The sequence below is a fragment of the Vombatus ursinus genome, unplaced genomic scaffold (assembly GCF_900497805.2).
Source record: "Vombatus ursinus unplaced genomic scaffold, bare-nosed wombat genome assembly UNPS02009824.1, whole genome shotgun sequence".
Classification (NCBI taxonomy): domain Eukaryota; kingdom Metazoa; phylum Chordata; class Mammalia; order Diprotodontia; family Vombatidae; genus Vombatus; species Vombatus ursinus.
Genome location: NW_020949602.1, coordinates 8558084 through 8575437, shown reverse-complemented (window position 1 = coordinate 8575437; position 17354 = coordinate 8558084). Strand labels below are relative to the sequence as shown.

Sequence of the window (17354 nt, the reverse complement as noted above, 5' to 3'; positions counted from 1 at the left end):
CTCTTCCTCCCTTCCTCCCTTCTGTTTCTGTCTCTTGATCTCTCCCTATCTCTTTCCCCTTCCTTCCTCTTTCTGATTCAGTGAAAGGAACTCTGGACACCATCTAGAGTCATGAAAGCTCTGGAAAACTGCATCCTGGGAGGCAAAGAGAGAGACCTTTATTTTACAGAGAGACACAGGATTTGAACCCAAGGCAACATGCAGCAGCCTTGTTTGGCACGGAAAGTCTCTCATAAGCCAGCTTCTTCAGGTCGACTCCACCTTACTTCCCTTCTCACATTCTACGTTCCCAGATTAACTGACCTGCTTGTTTGTTTCCTATACACAGCATCTTATCTACCACCTCCATGCCATAACCCTATGCCTGGAATTCTCTCCCTTCTCCCATCTGATTCTTGGAATCTCTAGTTCACCCTCCAAAGCTCATTTCAAGAGTTACTCATCAAGACACATCTAATTTCCCCTATTGTTAATGCCTCCCCTCACAACCAGCAGTCAGTAAACGTTTATTAAGCCCTTCCTATGTGCCAGGCACTGTGCTAGGTGCTGGGGGCACACAGAAAGACAAAAGGCAGTTCTGCCCTCAAGGAGCTTACAGTTTAATGGGGACACAACACGTAAACAAATGTGTAAAAACACAAGACAGATACAGGATAAACAGGACATAATCGACAGAGGGACATTGCGGGGTGGGGGTAGGAAAGGCTTCCTGTAGAAGGTGGGATTGTGGCTGGGGCTTGAAGGAAGCCAGGGAAGGCAGGAGGCAGGGTGAGGAAGAACGGTGTTCCACACACAGGGTGGGGGGTGGCCAATGAAGATGCTCTGCTGTTGTTGTGTGTTACTGTGGACGTATCCAGTATGGACGTATCAGTGACCCGGATGCAGCCTCCTGGTAGGGTGGAAGTTCCTTGAAGGGAGGGTCTGCTTCCCTTTTGTAATCGCATCTCTAGGGCCTAGCCCAGTATTTGGAACATAGTAGGTACTTATGAATGCCCGTCTCTCGACTGTCAAAAGCTTGCTAATGCAGTCCTCCCAGCTGCCCGTCTGGAAATCAAGCTGAGAAGGATCCTATTACATCTCCTAGCTACGTCTGTCATTTTCCCAAGCACAATATCTTGACAAAATGAGAGGTTTTCTCACAACAATGACATATCAAAACGAGGGAAAAAAACCCATCTCGGGGAAAGTTGGACTTTTCCTGGTGATTAATGCGCCAAGTAACAAAGAGACAGTGTCTGTCTAATTACATTAAATACTTATCTGCTCAGGATTAGCGGGGCGTCTCTGCTCAGCGTCACTCTTTGTGACAATGTAATGATAGGTCAGTTTACTTAGGAGTGCAATTAGTAAAAACCATGCTGTTTTCTTACCCGCCTTCATATGTGGAAGTATTTTATTAAAGATAACTTCTCTGACCCCAAGGGTAAATGCCTGACAACATTTCTCCTCTCAATGAGGCTGACGTGGTCTATACCTTGGCTTTGGGGGACGTGCTGATCCCCAAGATGCCGAACCCCAGACACGGCTCTCTCTTCTCCTCCACTTTTTGGAATTCCTAATGCCATTCCTGATTTGGCTCCAATGCCATCTTTTACAGGACACCTTTCCTGATTCTCCAGCTATCAGCAATTCCCCAATCTTCCATTAAAAGTGATTTTAATGGCTACTAGATCTGGAATCAGAAAGATCTGAGTTCAAATCTGGCCTCGGATACTTACTAACTGTGGTAAGTCACTTAACTCCTGCCTCAGTTTCCTTATCTGTAAAATGAGGGTGATAATAGCACCTATTGCTCAGCGTTGTTATAAGGATCGAATGTGAAAATCTGTAAAGTGCTTTGCACACTTTAAGGCACTTAATAAATGCTAATCATCACCATCATCATAATTTGGATTAATAGCACCTACCTCCCAGGGTTGTTGTGAGGATCAGATGAGACAGCCCTGGTAAAGAGCTTTGCAAACTTGAAAGCACTTAAATGCTAGTTACTGTTACTGTTAACAACAATAAACTATTATTGTTACTTTTTATATATATTTTAGATTTAGTTATATGTGTCTGGATCTCTTCAGTAGAGTATAAGTTTTCTGAGGGCAGGGCTGGTTTTCTTTTTCTTTTGTTTTTCTATCCTCAATGCCTAGCACAGTGCCTGGCACATAGTAGGTACATAAGAAATGCTTGCTGAATCTCAGCTTTTGGGCTCCTAGGGCTTCTGAACTGGGAAGCACTCAGAGGTCAACTAGTGACATGGGAAAAGGAATTCCCTTTATCACACTCCCCACAAGCATCTGCTTGAAGACTTCCAGGAAAGGAGAAGTCACCCCCTTCCAAGGCAATCCTATGCCACTTCTAGCAACTCTAGGAAATTTTCTTTCCCTTCCCTCCAGAGATCTGCCTCTCAGCCACTCACACTCAATGCTCCTCATTCTGAACTTGGGGATCATTTTGTCTTCCTCCTTCTACGGAGGAGTCCCAGGGGAGATAAGCAGATGAACCGGGACAACAATCTGGGTTTCTTCCCTCCCTGTGGAGTCCTCTTTCTCTCTTGCTTTTCAGGATTCAATCTTATGCAACAGACAAAGGGCTGGGGTTGGAAGTCAGAGGAACCCAGTTCAGTTCCTACCCCTGCTTCTTCTCAGCCATCTGGATCTTTGTCTCCTCATCTGTAAAATGAGAAGGGTTGAACCAGATGCTCTTCAGGGCCTTTCCTAGTTATAAACCTTTGATTCAGTGAGTTTCCAATTCACACAAAGGCGTTTTTTTGGCTACTTTGCCCAAACCATAAAGTTTAGGGATGGTTTAAACTAAAAATTGTTCCTAGCTGACATTTTCCTCGCAGACATGAGTTAGCACTTCAGTCTCACTTTCACACATCTTCTGGAACAAAATGAGGGTTCCAATCATTTGAGAGAAACTTCCCAACAGGCTAATCCAGTTACTGGTGAGATGGGGCCCCATACTGTCTCCTGACAGTCATGTCATAAACCCAAAGGAAGGGACCACTGCAAAGCTTTGGGATGGGCTATGGATTCACATAAATGGAGATGGGCTCAGTGTTTCTCAGGAGGGAAAATGGGACAGTGGCTGAAATCCAAAGACAGACTTTGGGAGTTTAATATAGAAAAGGATGATTCCTTTGGAGTCAGAAGACCTGGGTTTGAATCCTTATGAACTCTATGACCTTGGTCAAATTCCAACCTCCCCGGCCTTAGTTTCCTTATCTATAAAATGAGAGTATTGGGTTAAATGACTTCCATCTTTAGAACTATGATCCTACCTGTCTCATGTAGAAAGGACTAAAGGTCAGAAAGGAAGATGATGTCCTGACCACCTGGAATGCATCTAGGCCACATAGTCTAACAATCAGAATTGTTAACAATGGACTGGGCTGCCTCAGGAGGTGGTGGGAGATCTTCATGCAGAGCCTGGACAGACCACCTTTCATGAAGTCAGTCCGCCGACAAGCATTGATTAGGTGCCTCCTGTGTATCCCAGACATGTGCTGAATTAGATGGCCAATGAGGGACTTTCCAACTTTCAAATTCCTTGATTTGGTGAGAGTGCTGAGGATAATGGAGAGGTTAAACACCCTATTGAATAAGATCAATAACAGAATGGAAGCTCCTTGAGGTCAGGGGTCATAACCCTAACACCTTGCACCAGCCTGGTATACAGCAGGTGGTTAATAAATGTTTGTTGCTTGACTGGTTGATCAATTAGAAGAACTGGGAGACATTTAGACTGGAGAAAAGAGGACCCAGGGCACCATGATGGCTGCCTTCAAGCATCTGAAGGGCTATAATGTTTATGGAAGGGATAAAATATGCTGGGTGGCTCTCTCCACTGGAGGGGAAAACTAGGACCAATGTAGAGAAGGGAAAGGGAGTCAGGTTTCATCTAAATACAAAGAGAAACCTCCAAGATAGGAAGAGCTGTCTGAAAAGGGAACGGATTGTCATGGGTAACAGTGAGCTCCAGACTCCTGAAAGCATTTTTTTTTCTTTTTTAGGCAATTGGGATTAAGTGACCTGCCCAGGGTCACACAGCTAGTGTCAAGTGTTTAGCCTGAGGCCGGATTTGAACTCAGGTCCTCCTGACTTCCGGGCTGGTGCTCTATCCACTGTGCCACCTAGCTGCCCCTTGAAGGCATTTAAAGAGGGGCTCAACCACATTTTTACCAAAGCAGAATGGATTTTCTGGTGAGGTAGTGAGTTCACTCTTACTAGAAGTCTGGAAGCTGAGACTGGATGGCCACTTGTGGAGAATATAGTGGAGGGTACAGAATGTGTTGGACTAGAGTAGACAGCCTCTGAGATTCTACAATCCTGCTGTGTGTAGGGTGAATGAACTCCAAAGGACAATCGCATAGAAATATTAACTACAAATAGGACCTTTTGGAAAAAAAATCTGTCTCCCTTTCAGTCTATTTTTTGCTAACTACTGCACAGTCCAAGAGGATAGATGCTGATATTCATTAGTTAGTTAAAATCTATTAGAACAGCCTCAAATACGGAGATAGTTTCCTGGGCTCTGGTTAAAGTATGTCAATGCAGGTGCTTCTCCACATCTGGAATGCTCTCCTTTTTCACCCTTGCCTTGGAGACTCTCAGCGCTTTCAGTATCCAGCTTAGGTGCCAAGTCCTACATGAGGTGCCCCCAGTAAGGAGCACTCTCTTCCTGGAAATGACTTTGTATTGGTTGGCATATACTATATATCTACATACAGAGGTACATGTCGTGTTTCCCCCAGTAGTATGTAAGCTCCTTGAGCTCTGGTTTTCTTTGTTTTTTATCTTCATATCCCTAAAACTTAGCACAGTGCCTTACTCATAACAGCTGCTTAATAAGTGTTTGAATTGAATTGAATACACTGATTTTTCCAACAGTTAGCATCTCAAAAGTCTCAATGCTGATGGAAACAGCACATAAGGAAAAGAGGAATAAACACATTAAAAGAAGTAAAATGACTACTTTTAGTATTCTGATGATGTTTTTAATTTCTGAACAAAATCATTTCTTTGGAGGGAAAAAACAATTAAAATTAAATAAAAGTATAATTCTTGGGAAGAGATAAGACTTCAAAGAAATAAGTTAAAGGACCCATTTAGAGCAAAGGACTGCATGTCCTAGCTACTTCTTAATACTTAAATGCTTCTACCTCCATTTAGAACTACGTGTAGGCTGCCTACATAGACTCTAGATGCTGGAGGAGCATGAGACATCTACTGCAGCCATTTTGTTCAATTTCCTTTCTCTCCTTCATGAAATGGCAGAAAGCAGATGGTGAATACCGACTTGTGTGAGCCATAGTCAGTATAATATCCTGGAATTCATCAACCCTGAGTTCTGATCAATGCTAAGTATTACTGGTTGGCTTGACTAGAGGGGCAGTATAATCTGGTTCTACACAGGACACATGAAATTCAAAGGGGATTTCAGATTCTCTGTCTGGGTGATCTAACAGTCTGACAGAATTAACTTCCTTACATCAAGGTTAGCTGTCATACAAACAAGCCAAGCCAAGTCAAGAAATTAGCAATATTTCATCCATAGTAGCAAACAACAATAACAACAAAATGGACTTATATGAAAATCCAGGAGTGAAGGGAGGTACATGGAAATGAACACTGGGCTTGGGTAGCTGGTTGAAATGTAAGAGCGCACAGCAGGTTGAGATGATCACTGAATGTCAGACTCCTTGTGCTGAAGTTGACCTCAGAGGCAACCCATGCCTGAACAAGAATCCCTTCTCTAATATCCTCAAGCCAATTTACTCTATAGCCATCCCAATGGGGAACTGCTCATGCCCCAAATCAGGCAACGACTCAGACCAACAAATATTTACTAATTGCCTACCACATGTTAGACACTATGCTAGGCAATGGGGATACAGAGGTACAGAATGGACAATTCCTAGGGGCAAGAGTCTTACCTTCTGATGAAGGAAACCACAGTTACGAAGATCAGCATACACAGATGTAAAGGGAATACGTGGAAATAAATACAAGGTATCTACATACAAGGTGGTTGGGAGTGAGTGGGTCAGGAAAGGCTTCATGTAGGGGACAGTGCCTGAGCTTAAAGGAAGAAGGGAATTCTATGAGTCTGGGAAAACTGGGAAAGAAGCCACCCAATGTTAAGGGATCCAAAAAAGGATGAGGAAAGGTTTCAAAGTTCCCCAGTTCGGGAGGGAGGCTGTCATGTCAACAAGTACTTCATTCTGAAGAGACAAGTCAATTACTGTGTTTAAATGAGTTCAGTCATTTTACTCCAATTTAATTTTTCATTATGTTTCAGAGATGGCTGGCTATAAAGCGACCATTTTCCCCTCGAATTTTTTCCCCTCCCCCATTTGAGAAATCCATTTTCAGCAATCTTCAGCGCCTAGCACCTAGGTTTTTCCTTTTTCCATTTCAGTTCTGGGTGCTTTGCTTAGGGATCCCATCAGGAAGGTCTCTGATTTACTCTGTTGATGGGAGTACTTCTCGTAATCTCCCAGGATGTAATTCACCCATCATCTCCAAATGGGTGCCATGCCTTTGATTAATTGATGAGTTGATGATGTGTTTGAAATCTTTGGATGAAAGGGGCTGGAGCAAGAGGCATTATTGTAATGTTCTGTGCAAGGCAGCAACTGAGCAAGGCACAGCTCCCCAAGCCCATTGCTAGATGGTTCAAAGTACAGCCCAGCAGGAGCAAGTATCTGGTGTCAGAGGGGTGTCCGAGGGAGCTGGCTGCGCATTCTGCTGCCTCCCTGGCTTAAAATGTCTTATTTGGGGGGTGGGGGTGCTTTGAAAATGGATGTTTGCAACCAAGTGAACTCTCTATTACTTGATAAAAACTTCAAGGAGTTGGCAAACTTTGGACTCAAATACGATGATAAAATTTTCCCTTTGGCTCAGTGATTAAAGGCAGTGTGGTATGATGGTTATAGCCCTGGCGCGAATGGCAAAGCACCTCACCCAAATCTGACACTTACTACTGGTGTGACCTTGGGGACTCATTTCAACCTCTCTGGGTCTCAGTTTCTTCAGATTAAAAAAGAGGGGATTGGACTAGATGAGGGTGAAGTTTCCTTCCTGGTCTAAACCTATGGTACTATGACTCTGCTTTCTCTAACAACATGGAACAATGGAAGAGGAAGGGGAACGAGTGGATCCTGGATCTGAGACCTGCCTTCTGCAACCACGAGCAATTCAGCCCAACTAGCATTCACTGCATGGCTATCAAATGCCCAGCAGTGAGCAAGGTGCTCACACAGGAAAAAGGCTAAGAGGCTCTACCTCCAAGGGGCTCGGTCTGCTTGGGAGAAAGAACCTGGGCATATATGAGGAGACACGAAGGGGACGAGTCATGAATAACGGGGTGAAATGAGGGAAAGCTTCTTGTAGGAGGTAGCAATTAACCCGAGCCTCGAACTGTGATATTAATCTTTCCAAGAGGGAGAAATGAAGAGAGAGAACATTTTAGGAAGGAAAGAAAATTCTTGCAAAGGCATGGAGAAGGAAGTTGGGGTGTTGTGTATAGGAAGCAACAAGCAGCCCATTTGGGCTGCAGCCTAGGGGGAATGCCATGAAATCAGTCTGGAACAGGAAGCTGGAGACAGATTGGGAAGACCTTGACACGTTATAACACACTTCCTCTATCTGGGCCTCAGTTTCCTCATCTGTAAAAGGAGGTGGTTGGACCAGATGAATACTAAGGTGTCATCCTGCTCTGCACTGGCAGTTCTATCCCTACACAGGAAAAGCTCAAGATTATTTTTTTTTTTTTACCTCTAATGTATTTTACCTTGAACGACGGGGCGATGGATCATGAAATATTCATCGCAGTGAACCTTACCATTTATTTATAAAACATATATGTTTTAAAAAGACACAACAGCATGGCAGGGACAAAAGACAAGCCGGTTTCTCTTTCAGTTCAAACCAAATGGTATTTTTCAAGTTTATGAAAACATGTACCGTATGTTGCCGGAATTAATTTGCATAGCATCAAAAGGCAAAAGGAAATGAGGATATTGTTTGAAGAAGGGTGGATCGTAGAGTTCAACACCACCTGCTGTTTAGGTTCTGCAAATATTAAATAATATTCCTAAGTTTTGGAATAGGACGGAGAATTTTTTAAAATAACGCAACAACAAGCTTAACTATTGAAATCATGGATTCTAGAGAAAACAAACCAAACCCTAAACAGCATCTGATTTGGATTGAGACTGGCTTTCCTCTTTATTCCTTCTCCTTCCAACAGACTTCTCTTCTTTGGGGGCCTTACCAGCACCCTTAAGCTTTCGGATTTTCTACTGTCAACTCTCTGTTCAAACAGTTTCCAATTTGATTAACCATGGGTCAAAAGGTACCTGGTTACACATCTACCCAGGGGTGGATTCCTGGGCTATCTATCTACCTACCTACCTACCTACCTACCTACCTACCTACTTGTCTATCTATCTGTCTATCTATCTATCTATCTATCTATCTATCTATCTATCTATCTATCTATCTATCTATCTATCTACCTACCTACCTACCTGCCTATCTTCATTATCATCATCAATAACTATATTATCTGTTGTATTTCCTGATATTTCAGATAGCCAATCCACAAGCATTTATTAAATGCTAACTATGTACTGGAGATACAAAGAAATGCAAAAACATGGTCCCTGCCTCCAAGTAGCTCACCTGACTTTGCTGGCCTCTTCCAACACTATGAGGCTATGGATTAGAGCTGCCCAGAGATTAGAATGGGTTGTCTTTTCTAGCAATGGCAGTCTGCTGGCAAAGGATAGATGACCACCTTCTGGGTGTGTGGCAGGGGGCTTTCCTACATGGGTAGAGGCTGGACTAGAAGGCTTCAGAGGTTTCCTGCCACTTAGTCATGACAATCCTGATTCTATGATATCAGGGCATCTTAGTGCTTTCCTAGTGTGAAAAAAAATTTTTGGAAATAAATCATGGGACTTTTTGGAATTGCAGGCAAAACATTCCTTTAGGTGCCCACAGGTTGGCTGCTGTACCTTTTCATTCTGAATCAAAGAAAGGCCCCAGGACCCTTGTTCCTCTAGACATGCTCCTTGGTATCCCTGCCTCTAACTAGAGGATGCTAATATGAAGGCGACAATGGAAGAGGATGTGCTCCTGGAATAGAGGAGTCCCACTGTTCCATAAGCAAAGAAGAAAAGCCAAGACATTGATCCCATAGCAATGCTCTGAAACACTGAGTATTCCTATTACAGCCAATGACGGGAGGAGATCTAATCATTTCCCCCTAATATATGCTAGTGCAGCAGAGCGTCCATGATCAATGCACCATTGTTACCAGTCTGCTGCACTTTTATTGGCAAGGATAATGTTCCTCTGTGGACCATGAGCTAGCCAAGTGAAAGGCGGTAAACACTTCTTTCTTAGTGTTTGGGATGGGAAACAACCAGTGAAAAGCATATCCATCATTGATGGGGATCCAATGGGTGATTTATATACATTCAAATGGATTAATCTAATTCTCAATCATGGGATCATAGAGCTGGAAGGGACAGAAACTGAGGGGAGAGGCCATTTAGGAGTTGGAGGAACAGAGAGCTGGGACGGCCTCCAACTCCTTGCCCCTGCACCATACATGGCAAGAGATATCAAAACATGGAAACAGGGCAACTGCCACCCCCAAGCAACCCCCTTTGGAGCTGCTGGCCCATCCAAGAGCATCAAGAATGCTGTGCCAACTCCATGCTTTCTTTAACTGGGTAGTGGGGGAGAAGGAGAAGGCCTGGTTGTAATCTTGTGGCAGACTGTTTAAACCACACCCAGATACACTGGGTCCGGGGTCTTCACTGTTCTCAGTATTCCCTCCATTGATGCGGACAACCATCCACTCACACCTGCTCATTGTCTCTACTATCATCCAGTATTTCCCTATTACATCTGGGATCAAATAGAAACGCCTCCATCTGACCTTCCAAGCTCCTTACAACCTGACTCCTTCCTGGCTTTTAAATCTCTTGATGCATTATTCCCTGTCCTCCCTGCCTCCATCTACTTGAAGGGTCCAGCCACAGGGGTCCAGCTACTGTTCCTCCCACTTGATGCTCCATTCACCATCTCTGGGCCTTTGAAGTAACTGTCCCCTACACCTGGAATTCATGCCCTCCTAAACTCCAACTTTCAGAATCCGGGGCCTCTATCGAGGCTCAGCTGAAATGCCATCTTCTTCAGGAGACCTTTCCTGGTGCCATCCTCACATATGCATTGATTTAGGCACACGTTGTCTCTTCCATTAGAATGTAAGTCCCTGGAGGACAGGGAGCTGGTGCTGCTCTTGGTCTTTATCTCCAGCACTTAGCATGGCACCCTGTAGGTAACAGCTGTTTAATAAATGCTCACTGATGGGTTGCTACCATTCCCCAGGCTCACCATGGATGCTGGGGGTGGGGTTCCTTCATTTCTCTTGACATTGAGAAGACCACAATGGAACACAGAGACTTTCTCACACATTCCCCACCTGATCAGTGCATTTCTTTTGCTCCCACCCTTCTCCAGTGACATCCTCTACTCCACTTACCCATCCTATTTTCCCACTGGCCATTTGTTACAGTTTGCTCACTCTCATCACATGCTTTCCCATTGCCCTCTGGATGGTTCTCATTTTTCATCCTTCAGACACCGAAGCATCCTAGGCGAGTGACTTGAAGATTAATTGGCATCTACTCGCTAACTCTTGGTGCCCTATGGATCCCCCACAACTTGTATTCTTTAGGGATTTTGATTAGCCAAGATTCACAATGTGATAACATTGCTGGGAGGATATTAATGCTTAAAAGCCAGGCTTTGGTGCTGGGGAAAATTAGGGACCATTAGAGAGGCAGCTAGAGGCTGAAGCAGACAGAGCATGGGACCTGGGACCTGGGACCTGGACTCAGGAAGATCTATGAGTTCAAATCCTGCCTCAGTAACTTGCTAGCTGTAGAACCTTGACCAAGTCACTTAACCTCTGTCTACCTCAGTTTCTTCAACTGATAAATGGGGACAATAATAGCATCTATTTCCCAGGGCTGCTGTGAAAATCAAATGAGATAAGTATATAGTGCTTTGCAGATCTCAAAGTGCTATCTAAATTCATGATGATGATGATAGCACCGTGTAAAGTGTTCAGTGGAATCTAGTCCACTCTCTTCCTCCTACTCAACCGCGGGCCCAACTCCTGATCCATCTGCACTACCTATTTCAGACTTGTGTGTTTCTGTGCTAATTCAATGCACCCTCCTCCCTCTCTGGCATGGACAAGATATACATACAGCTATAGCTACAGCTATCTATGTATATCAGATCTATCAATACATAAAGATATATGTATATATCTATCAATAGATAGAAATATATATGTGTATACATGTCTACCAGTAGATAGATATATGCATATATGTAGCTATTGAAAGACAGACATGCATTTATATCTCTATCTATCTATCTATATCCCTTCCAACTCAAAACTCTGGGATCTTATAATCCTGTGATTGAACAATGAGGAAGTAGGCAGGTCAAGAAATAGCCCTATTTTACAGGTGAATCAACTGAGGCCCAGAGAAACTGTGGCTTGCCCAGTGCACATAATCTGCAACAAATTTTGTTTCTGAGCCTGACAACTGTAGCTACGATGTTCTGCTTAGATCACTGTCTCTCTTTGCTGATAGCATCTTATAGTCCATCATATGGACAAGACAGGCAATATAATAAGCCAAGTGACTCTGATGCCTACAGTTGGCATGCAACAAATATTTGTCGAGTTGAATTGCACTTAACCTTATACTCTGTTGGCTATAACTTTCCCTTTGGAACACAAATTCCTACCTCAATCTTACTCAAGGAGAAGTTTTAGAGGAGGTGATCATGGTGTTAAGGAAGGGACTATTTTCATTACATCCCACAGACAGGAGGTGAGGACAGGAAGGCAGAGGGAATAGAAAAAGGTTTCCCCACTTTCCCTCCTGAGATGGTCCTGAATTTTTTTTTTTGGAAAAGAAATGACGAAAGCATCCACCATAACCAGCTGCAGAAATGCATGGTGAAGCCAAAGAAAATGAGTCTGGAAAGGAATCTGCTTCTCGGGATTCTCCACGCCTCTGCTCCACCCTCCTAATTCTCAATTAGTGCAGATCATCCCAAGTTGACTGCAAGTGCATGAGGCGATTTTACCCCATAGAGTTCTGCAGAAATCATTTCATTATAATGAGTTCTGAAGCTATAAAACTCAACTGGCAACCTTGGTTTTTAAGATAACTGGAAAACATAACTCAGCGGGGGTGAACAAAGGCTCTGTTTATTAGCAAAGTGGCCACAGCCAGTTGGAGGGCTGTCTAGGTTTTTTTTTTTTTTATTAACCTCACATTTTTAATCTTTTCTGCCTTTCTTCCCTGTTTGGAAGAGTTATGTACTAAAAGTGCTGAGATAAAGTAATAGGAAGAAGGATGCCACCATAGGTACGGGAGAGAGAAGAAGTAATTTACAACATGTCTGGTTTGTTTTACTTTCAAAGCCTTCCGGTTACTCCAGGAAATTTGTCTCTTCTGGCAGCCTTCCTCCTGACTTTGGCCTGGAGAGCTCCCCCATAATTCCACGGGCCTAGGTAAACAGGAGTGAGACTCTAGGAAGGTGGGAGGAATACAGGATCTACTCAGCATGTCCCATTGGGTCTAGATGCAAAGGAAGACCTCAGTGCTTACTTATGAAAATTACCCCAACCTGAGGAAACTAAAAAAAGTGCTGATATTCCTCTTAGATAGACCCTCCCCTCCCAAGACTATTTCTAGAGGTAATTTACATGAGTGAACTGCTAAAAGCCTCCTACTCAATTAACTGTCCTCCTGGGAACAGATTCAGAGAATTGTGGGAACAACAAAAAGGTGTTCTTGGTGCCAAAGAGGGGATATGGCCTGATGGAAAATGCCCAGGCTGGACCATCTGGCAGCATAAATTACCCATCTCAAAGAGCTGGTGGAAGTTAATGACACCAAATTCACCATTACCATGTGCAACATCCTTGGGTTAGGTTTTAAAGGCCCCTCAGGCACTGTTTCAATTATGACTTTCCATTCGGAATATGGTCGAACGGAAATTTCTCCTCCTCCTCCCCCAATCCTGATTTCCATAACTGAAATTAAAATGAAAAGATGAGGTTGGAAGGGTAAGAACTGGGCCCATAGGATGGTAGGAGCATAGATTTAGACCTGGAAAGAACCTCAGAGAACGCTTGAGTCCAACCTCCTCCTTACACTGAGGAATGACCCTTTGGGCATCTCTACTGGAACAAAATGTACATCTACATGGGACCACAACAACCCTGGGAGGTAGGTGCTATAATTATCCCCATTTTACAGATGAGGAAACTGAGGCACAGAGAGATGAAGTGACTTGGCCAAATTTGAACCCAGGTCTTTCTGACTCCAAGTGAAGCATTGTTTCCACTGAGCCCCTCCCAGCTGCCTGATTATCACAATTATGACAATGTAGATGTATTTATCACCTTCAACAAGAAGTATGCATGCACTTGTGAAAGGGCAAATCCATATCTTTATTCCACTGAAGGAAAGAATGGATACAATTGCCATCAGGTTCGCCAAAGAGATCCAAGTCATCTTTTGGCCTATGACAGTTTTTCAGCAGCCTATAAAATTTTCATTAGCACTTAGCAAAGGTCATAGAGAAGACAGAGTCAATGTCATTGGAAGTTTGAAAGAAGAAAGTGCTAATGCCTTTCTTCAAGTTCTACTCATATTTACAAGCTCATAGATCATAGCTTCTTTCAAATAAGGCTAAGTTGGTTTCAGCTAGAGACTTGTGGTCCAATGCTAACCTGTATGGTGGGCATCCACTATGGATTGGTCTGGTCAAATATATGACCCTGGTGAAGGGGGTAGAGCTGGAGAGTGGAAGTGAATTAAGACCCCATACCCTCAGCTATGGTTAATCACTTTTGCAAATAACATAAAGTGCACAGAAGGGAATAAGGCTAAATAATCAGACAAGGTCTTCCATTTGACCAACTGTCAGCTAAGTTAAGGTTCATAGATAGTCTAAAAAATCTGGATCACCTTCCTGTCACCATGACTGCAGAAGCAAACGGGGGGCACCGAGGAAGGGGGATCGTCTGGTTTTGTTTTTTGTTTTATTCACTACCCTGGCTACAGAGTTCATTACCAAGTAGCCGTCCTACCAGCGATGAGCCTCTCCGTACGTAGGCTGGTCCTTGGAAAACTGATTCAGCCTTTTGCTGGGACCATTCTTGACTTCTTTACAATAGAAGCATGTAAGCTCCTTGAGGGCAGGCACTGTCTCTCGTCTTTGTCTTTACATCCTCAGTACATACAGTAGAGCCAGGCACATTACAGGCACCTAATAAATGCTTGAGGAATTGAACTGAATTAACTTACAGCGTGGTGGAAGGTATTTGTATAGCAGGTAACCTATCATAGTCAAGAAAGAGCTGGCTTTAATGTCAGGGAGACGGGTTCAAATCCCACCTTGACATGTACCAGGTGTGTGTTCTTGAGCAAGTCACTTACACTTCAGCACCCCAGGTAACTCTACCCCTAAAAGTTGCAGAGCAATTGTCAGTTAGCATTGGCAGAGGGAGTTTCCTCTCTGAGAGTTCCAAACTATGATAAACCCATAGGTTCCGACCAAAACACACAGAAAACCACAATTTCATCAACAATTAGGCCAAAGATTTCAAAGATCACAATGTACAAGAAATGGTTAAAAAAGGGGCAGGGGGAGTCCTATTTTCCAAGAATCCAAGCTATGCCTTCCAGTCCAAAGGGCTCATTCCTCCTTCCAACTCCCGATGGAAAATCAGACCATCAAGACCAAAAAGAAACCGCATTGGTTACACCTTAAGGAGCTAGTAGGCAGAACATCAGGACACTGGACAGCGACAACTGATAGGCCTTGAATGCCACACCATTAACTCCGCTGGGCCCTAGGACTTAACTGAGCTGTGGTGTCCCACAACTGGGCTGTCATGTTTTTAAAGGGGAGGTTTGCTCTCAAAGCATCCTGCCTTGGCTTTCCCCAACAGAACCCCAGATGGATAATGAGTGCCACGGGAATAGGAAGTGACCGCAGTGCCATTTTCCTGCCATGATACCCTCCCTCGGGTCCCCCTCCCAAACACAGCCCAAACTCAAGCCTGCAGTGCCAGCTTCTGACCACCTTTACCTGGCTCTACTTCATGCCATCCACTTGACTGGCTGCCACTGCCTGGGGAGCGTCCTTGGCTTGTATAAAAGGGCTCTTCACCAGGACTGTCCATTTCATCCTCCACAGATTTGAGGCGCTTTGTCGAGCTAGAAGAGTGAAGGGAGACATTTTAGAATGCAAAGCAATCATCTCTCCCCATTGAAAACCTCATTCCAGGCTTAAAAAGAAGAGATGGGAGGAAATAATTCCTGATTCACTCATTCAGTCATTCATCAAACATTTTCAAAATATCTACTATGGGCAAAGCCTCACGCAAGGCATTAAGAGTAATATATTGACACAATCCTCCACTAGTCAAAGAAAGCTATTAGGGTAATGCTAATAAAGGGAGGTGGGAGAGGGTCCTGAACCTCATTGAAGCTTCCCATTAGGGGAGAAAAGACAGGCATTCAATATGCATTTATTAAGTACCTATTATGTACCATTCTAAGAAAAGTTGAGGGGGATAGGAGAAAACAATCCCTGCCCTAAAGACGTTTATATTGGGGGAAGAGGGTGCTGACAGCAAGTACTCAGATAAATAAATACAACATAACTTTGGGTGGAAAGAGAAATGAAAATAGGCAGCTCTCTGGAGCCCTGAAGGAAGCTATGGTTTCTAACTAGTGGTGAGAAGCGACTGAGGGACAGTACATACAAACGCATGGAGGTGGGAAATGGCGGTGTCATGTGTGAAGAACAGCAAAAACGCTATTTTGGCGGGACTACAGAATATGTGAAGGGGGTGGAGCAAGCAGGCTAGCCTGGCTGAAATGGAGAAAGCACGAGGGGGAAGAATGTGAAATCTGCCAGTAAACATAGATTGGAACCAGACTCTTGTGGGTTTGAAATTCAGACTAAGAAGTTTCTATAAATATGATCAACCAATCAACAATCAATAAGCATTTATTAAATGCAGAGTGTTTGGAAGACGCTGTTCCAGAATGACAGGAACATAAACACAAAAATGAACGTCCCTGCCTTCATGGAGGCTATACGATGAGTCATAAGAGATATGAAGCAAATAAGATATTAATTAAATGCCAGCTGTATGCAGAGGCAATGGAAGAAATACAAAGTTTAGATAAACATGGGCCCCTGCCCTCTTGAAATTAACAGATTAGTAGGGAGATAAGATGACATCATCAATAATACACAATATTACATGATATGTCAGTCAGAGAACTGTCCAAACCAAGCCCTAAGGTATATTTGTAAAAGGCCTTAGCATAGTGCCTGGTACATAGTAGGCATTTAATCATTGCTTATTTCCTTTCCTTTCCTTCCCATATGAAGTTTTAAGGGGAAGGGAAGGTCAGGGATATTTCCATGTTGGGAGGTCTCATTGAGAGAAGACTTAATCAGAGGATTCTTAGACCATATTAAATCTCAGTGATTCATTGTATCAATAGAAACATGGATGTTTCATAAATCAGGGCAAGGGGTTGGCTAGTATGCCATGGAAAGGTCAAAGATTCTGACAAGGGGATGTGGGAGAGAGACAAAGATAGGTTTTACCAAAGTCACAAATGTCCCAAGTCAAATTGGCGAACACTTAATCAGGATCAATGCTGATTGTGACTGGCTTTTTCTTGCATTTTAAAGGAGAGGCAATATGGCACGTGCCCCATTGCAGGCCCTACCCTAATGATTAAAATACCCATTAAAATAATGGCATAGAGTAGAGTCGCCATCTTCAGAGAAATGGTTCCATGGTATATCACACAAAGCACAACATCAAAGACCTCAGGCTGAAGGTAACCTTGAAGACAATGTTAGGGAAACATGGCCTTTGGAAGGCTTGCCCCTACTGGAAAGGTTCAAGGATAGGCCTGGTGACATTTAATCTCCTTTACAATTACATTCCAGTCTATCTTTCTAGACTGGTTTCGCATAACTCTCCTTCAGGAGCTCTGCCTTTCAGTCAAAATGCCCCACATTCCATCTACCACCCCTGAGCATTTGCCTAGGCTGTGCCTGGGATATACTCCTCCCTCACTGCTGCCTCTTGGAATTCTCCACTTGCCTCAAGGTTCAGATTGAGGGCCAAGCCCTACAGGATGCCTTTTCTAATCTTACACCCTCTGACATGGTCTAAGATCCAGTGACATTGGCCTTGTTGTC

At 43.6% G+C, this 17354-nt stretch overlaps 1 protein-coding gene across 4 annotated transcripts in view; it reads right to left on the bottom strand.

The window, feature by feature from the left end:
• Positions 1–17354, bottom strand: part of NFIA (nuclear factor I A) — a 464681-nt gene that overhangs the window by 101061 nt on the left and 346266 nt on the right. For all 4 annotated transcript variants that reach the window (XM_027852710.1, XM_027852708.1, XM_027852711.1 and 1 more), the window contains exon 6: positions 15210–15337. In XM_027852710.1, the coding sequence (XP_027708511.1) occupies positions 15210–15337 (128 nt within the window). The remainder of the gene's footprint in view (positions 1–15209; positions 15338–17354) is intronic.